The sequence below is a fragment of the Nomascus leucogenys genome, chromosome X (genome assembly GCF_006542625.1).
Source record: "Nomascus leucogenys isolate Asia chromosome X, Asia_NLE_v1, whole genome shotgun sequence".
NCBI lineage: Eukaryota > Metazoa > Chordata > Mammalia > Primates > Hylobatidae > Nomascus > Nomascus leucogenys.
The window spans coordinates 121491533-121497532 of record NC_044406.1 but is presented as its reverse complement, the minus strand read 5'-3'; the positions used below and the strand labels follow the sequence as shown (position 1 = coordinate 121497532).

General features: G+C 42.2%; 1 protein-coding gene across 2 annotated transcripts in view; it reads right to left on the bottom strand.

Moving 5' to 3' along the window:
* Nucleotides 1-341: 341 nt before the first annotated feature.
* Nucleotides 342-6000, bottom strand: part of LOC115833272 (sarcoma antigen 1) — a 30135-nt gene continuing 24476 nt past the window's right edge. Inside the window, exons 12-20 of one of the 2 annotated variants that reach the window (XM_030807013.1) lie at nt 4791-4931; nt 4404-4544; nt 3629-3769; nt 3238-3378; nt 2851-2991; nt 2074-2214; nt 1453-1827; nt 990-1083; nt 343-606 (exon numbers count right to left, since the gene is read on the bottom strand). In XM_030807013.1, coding sequence (XP_030662873.1) covers nt 507-606; nt 990-1083; nt 1453-1827; nt 2074-2214; nt 2851-2991; nt 3238-3378; nt 3629-3769; nt 4404-4544; nt 4791-4931 — 1415 coding nt within the window. In that variant the 3' untranslated portion in view covers nt 343-506. Of the gene's footprint in view, nt 1828-2073; nt 2215-2850; nt 2992-3237; nt 3379-3628; nt 3770-4403; nt 4545-4790; nt 4932-6000 lie in introns of both variants that reach the window. The other variant, XM_030807014.1, reaches the window with a different exon arrangement.

The window sequence follows — 6000 nt, the reverse complement described above, 5'->3', positions numbered from 1 at the left end:
CTGGGATTACAGGCGGGTGCCACTGTGCCCGGCCCCTCCCATGTTTTTTGACTACACTTAACGGAAAATTACAGCAACCCAATCCAGGCAGGATATCGAATGGTCCAGAATGTTCAGTAATGAAGGTTTGAGTCATCCTGTGAGGCCAAGCACCATGGCCGGCTGACATGCTATCTCAGGGCAAAGGGAATGAGAAATGGGTAGTGCAAGAAGGCAGTTATAAGTACCAGCTACAGCAATGTGAGCTGCTGGAGAAACCAGGACTGTAATACTAAATATCTTGGTGAGTTATTAACTCATATCCCTCCTCAGGTGGAAGAAGAAACCAACAAACAAGAAAAGTGCAGCTTTTGCTAGCAGAGATTTATTAAATTTAAACAGCTCCCTTTTTCGTAGCTTCTGGAAGGGAATTCTCTTCACTTCAGGATTATAGGGAGCTTCAGCAATAACCTGTTCCATCCTACAGCATGTGTCCTTGTTTCTCCTTGGTCTTTGCACTAACACAATTATTTTTTCCTCATGTGCTTAACTTTTCTGAGACAGCAGTGGGAATCTATTTCTTTAAGCGCCTTCTCGAGTTGCTGAATTAAGACAACTTTTTTAAACCTGAAATTAAAGAGGTATTCCATTCACCAGAGGATACCTACAGCATCTATGAGATGTAAGAGGTAGAGTGGATACAAAATAGAGTTTACCATCTACATGCAAGTGGAAAATGCATCCTCATGGAAAGATGCAAACTAGAAAAACACAAAGCGAGTCAACTGAGGGCCCACGCACACTCCCAGATTTTGATAAATTTGGAAGGCTCCATGGTATTGGAAGAAACTGTTAGAATAAGAGAGTATCAACCTAAATGTCTGTGGAAATAGCATGAACTATGATTGAGGGCCAGGGATTAGGAGGAACAAAGCATGATTTGTTCCTGCCCCTGTCCCAAATTGGGCGCAAGTGCTTAAAACAATAGCACAGTTCCTTTTTGCACTCACCTTGCTGCTTCCTTGATGGTAAATTCAACAAATTGTCTCTTGACTTTCATAGATCCTTGTACCTCTTCAAGCAAAATGAAAATTCTTTCATAATCTGAAGATATTTAAAAAATTAGTATTTCTACAGTTACGAAAATGAAATATACCTCAATCTCAGTGCATCCACTACCACAGTATACATTTTCCATGGGCTACAATGTTGCATAGTGTTTGTGTTTTGAATGCTTTAATCACGACATCTGTATATTACTAAGGAAACTATTGTGAACACTAACAAAGGAAAACAAAACACTTAAGCAGACATATTAGCAATTTTCAGTGAAATTAAAGTAAAGCCATGCTAAATTATATACAGATCCAATTCAGCCAAACAATGAGCTCAAGAGGCAGCTCAATTCTGTTCTAAATCATAGAATGAGACATTTCTCATGCTTTCATTGATAGACATTCTTGCAGTACTTACTTTGCCCAAACCTTCGAACTTCTTTCATTAACTGATATTTTATATCGTCATTAATTTTCTTTGCCATGGCAGGAGATATTTGTGGTGTATTTGGCACAGTTTCCACTGAAGACATTGCTGTGACTGGTGGGTCACCTGCAGAGACACTGTAGTTTTTGGTGCCTACCGCAAATTCATTACTATCAGGTTTGTAAAGCAGCTCATCTTTGCTGAGACTTGTGAAGTCGTAAGAGAAAGAATCCAATGCATTGGGTGGCGTACGATGTCCTGTCATATTTATAAGCTCTGGTGAATCAGAATTTGACAGGAAGCCATCAGGAGGGGTTTGACCACTTTCCATCTCCTCCTCCTGGATATCGTGAGTGACAGTAGCATCTGGAATCCAAATGAAAAAGTTGAGCTGTGAGATAAGTGCATTATGTCACCCCCACAGTATATCCCTCTGATGCCTGGTTTCTAGGGAGTTATCTCATGAAGCAAGAGGATACACCAGGTGGCGATCCAAGACCCCTCAAACTAAGTTCAACTAAGATAATACAACAAAACCACCTTCTTCCCTGCAGGACACTATGCATGCATGTGGAAACCAATTAGGACAGTGCAACCAATACACAAACATACACAGATCCCTGGTACTCCTGCATGAAATACCAGCTCCTGACAGATTAATACACCCTGGTGGAACCGTTGACAAGGAGTTCTCAGGTGCCTGTTGGCCATTTGTCATCTTCTCCTCATGGACATTGTGAGTGGCGGTGACATCTGGAAACAAAATGAAGAGGTCGAGCTGTGAGGTAAGTGCATAATGACAACCCCACAGGGATATCCTGCTGATGCTCAGTTTCTAGGACATTATCCCATAAAGCAGGAGGATATACCAGGTGGCAATCAGAGACCCTGAAATTGAGGCAAGCAAAAGTAATACCGCAAAACCACCTTCTTCCCTTGATGACACTACGCATGCATACGGAAATCAAGTAGGAAAGTACAACTTACAAGAAAACATACACAGATCCCTGGTACTCATGGCTGGAATGTTAGCTCCTGCTATATTAATAAGCCCTGATGGAGGGGTTAACAAGAAGTTATGAGATGCTGGTTGGCCGTTTTTTATCTTCTCTCCACGGACACGGTGAGTGACGGTTGCATTTGGAAACCAAATGAAGAGACTGAGCCGTGAGGTAAGTGCATTATGTCAACCCCATAGGTATATCTCTCAGATGCTCAGTTTCTAGGAAGTTATCAATGAAAGAAGGCAAGGATATGCCAGGTGGACATATGACACCCCTCAAACTGAGGCTAGGAAAGAATATACAACAAAATTACCTTCTACCATTCATGAAAATATGCCTGTTTAGGGAAACCAAGTAGGACAGCACAACTAATAAGCAGACATACACAGATCCCTGGTAATCGTGGATGAAATTCCAGCTGCTGCCATATGACGAAGCCATGGAGGAGCAGTTGACAAGATGTTACCAGGTGCTGGTTGGCTGTTATTTTTCTTCTCTTCATGGATGTTGTGAGTGACTGCAGCATCTGGAAACCAAAAGAAGAGGTTGGGCTGTGAGGTAAGTGCATTATGTCAACCGCACAGGCATACCCTTCTGATGCTCAGTATCCAGGAAATTATCTCATTAGGAAGGAGGATATACCAGGTAGCAATCTGAGAACCCTAAAATTGAGGCCTGAAAAGATAATACAACAAAACTACATTCTTCCCTCATGACACTATGCATGCATATGGAAACCAAGTACGACAGTACAACAAGTGAACAAACTTACACTGATCCCTGTAACTCATGGATGAAACACCAGTTGCTGCCATATTAACAAGTGCTGGCGGAACAGTTGAGAAGACGTTATCGGATGCTGCTTGGCCACCTTTAATCTTCTCTTCATGGACATTGTGAGTGACAATAGCATCTGGAACAGAAACAAAGAGGTTAAGTTGTGAGTTAAGTGCATTATGTCAACCCCACAGGTATATCCTCCTGATGCTCGGCTTCTAGAAAAGTATTTCATAAAGCCGGAGAGGATATGCCAGATGGCGATCTGAGAACACTCAAATTGAACTCATGAAAGATAATACAACAAAACCACCTTCTCCTATTCATGACACTAGGCATGCATATGAAAACCAACTAGGACAGTACAACTGAATAAGCAAACATACACTGATCCCTGGTACTCATGGCTGGAATACCAGCTGCTGTCAAATAAGTAAGTCCTGGTAGAACAGCTGACAAGTCATAACTAGGTTGTGGTTGGTTATTTTCCATCCTCTCTTCACAGACATTTTGAGTGACAGTAGCATCTGGAAACCAAATAAAGAGGTCGACTTGTGACGTAAGTGCATTGTGTCAACACCACAGGTATATCCCTCTGATGTTCAGTTTGTAAGAAATTGTTCCATAACACAGGAGGCTATATCAGGTGGTGATCTGAGACCCCTCAAATTTAGTCCAGAAACGATAATGCAACAAAACCACCTTCTTCCCTGCATGACACTGCATGCGTATGGAAGTCAAGTAGGACAGTACAACTAGTAAACAAACACACACTGATCCCTGGTACTCAGGGATGGAATACCAGCCCCTGTGAAATGCATAAGCCCTGCTGTAACAGTTGACAATAATGTATCAGGTGCTCTTTGCTAATTTTTAATCTTTTCTTCACAGTCATTGAGAGTGATGGTAAAACCTGGAAACCACATGAAGAGGTTGAGCTGTGAGGTAGGTGCATTATGTCAGCCCTACAGATATATCCCTCTGATGCCCAGTTTCTAGGAAATTATCTAAGAAAGCAGGGGAGGATATGCCCTGTGGACAACTGAGATCCCTCAAATTGACGTTAGGAAAGAATATACTACAAAACCACATCTACCCTTCATGAAAAAATGCATGCATATGTAAACCAAGCATGACAGTACAACTAATTAATGGACATACACAGATCCTTGGTACTCATGGATGGAATACCACCTGCAGCCATATGACCAAGCCGTGGTGCAACATTTGATACGACCTTATCAGTTCGGGGTTTGCCACTTTCCATCTTCTCTTCACGAACACTGTGAGCAATAGTAGCATCTGGAAACCAAAGGGAGAGGCCAAGCTGTGAGGTACGTGCATTACGTCAACCCCACCGATATATCCCACTGATGATGAGTTTTTAGAAAATTATCCCATTAAGCAGGATAATAGATCATATGATGATCTGAGGCCCCTCAAATTGAGGCCAGGAAAGATAATTCACAAAACAACCTTCTTCCCTTCCTGACACTATGCATGCATATGGAAATCAAGGAGGACGGTATAACTACAAAACACACATACACAGATCCCTGGAACTCATTGCTGGAATACTAGCTCCTGGCATATTAATAAGCCCGGAGAGAACATTTGACAAGACGTTATCCTGTGTTCGTTGGCCATCTTCCATCCTCGCTTCATGGACATGGTGATTGACGGTAGCATCTAGAAACCAAATAAAGAGGTCGAGCTGTGAGTTCAGTGCATTATGCCAAGCACACATGCGTATACCCCTCTGATGCTCAGTTTCTAGGAATTTATCACATAAAGCAGGAGGATATACCAGGCAGCGATCTGAGACCGCACAAATTCAGCTCACGAAAGACAATACAATAAAACCACATTCTTCCACTTATGATACTGCATTCATATGGAAACCAAGTAGGATAGTACAACTAGTAAACAAACATACACTGATCCCTGGTACTCATGGGTGGAATACCAGCTCCCGCCAAGTTAATAAGCCCTGGTGTAACCGCTGACAAGACGTTATCAGGGGCTGGTTGGCTGTTATCTTTCTTCTCTTCGCGGACATTGTGAACGATGGTAGCATCTGGAAACCAAATGTACTTGATGAGCTGTGAGGTAAGTGCAGTATGTCAGTCCCACAGGAATACCCCCTCTGATGCTCACTATCTAGGAATTTATCTCCTAAGGAACTAGGATATACCAGGGAGCAATCGAAAACCCTAAAATCGAGGCTGGAAAACATAATACAACAATACCGCCTTCTTCCCTTGATGACAATATGCATGCATGTGGAAACCAGGTAGGACATCACAGCTAGTAAACAAACTTACGCTGATCCCTGGTACTCAGGGATGGAATACCAGCCCCTGTGAAATGCATAAGCCCTGCTGTAACAGTTGACAATAATGTATCAGGTGCTCTTTGCTAATTTTTAATCTTTTCTTCACAGTCATTGTGAGTGATGGTAAAATCTGGAAACCACATGAAGAGGTTGAGCTGTGAGGTAGGTGCATTATGTCAGCCCTACAGATATATCCCTCTGATGCCCAGTTTCTAGGAAATTATCTAAGAAAGCAGGGGAGGATATGCCCTGTGGACAACTGAGATCCCTCAAATTGACGTTAGGAAAGAATATACTACAAAACCACATCTACCCTTCATGAAAAAATGCATGCATATGTAAACCAAGCATGACAGTACAACTAATTAATGGACATACACAGATCCTTGGTACTCATGGATGGAATACCACCTGCAGCCATAT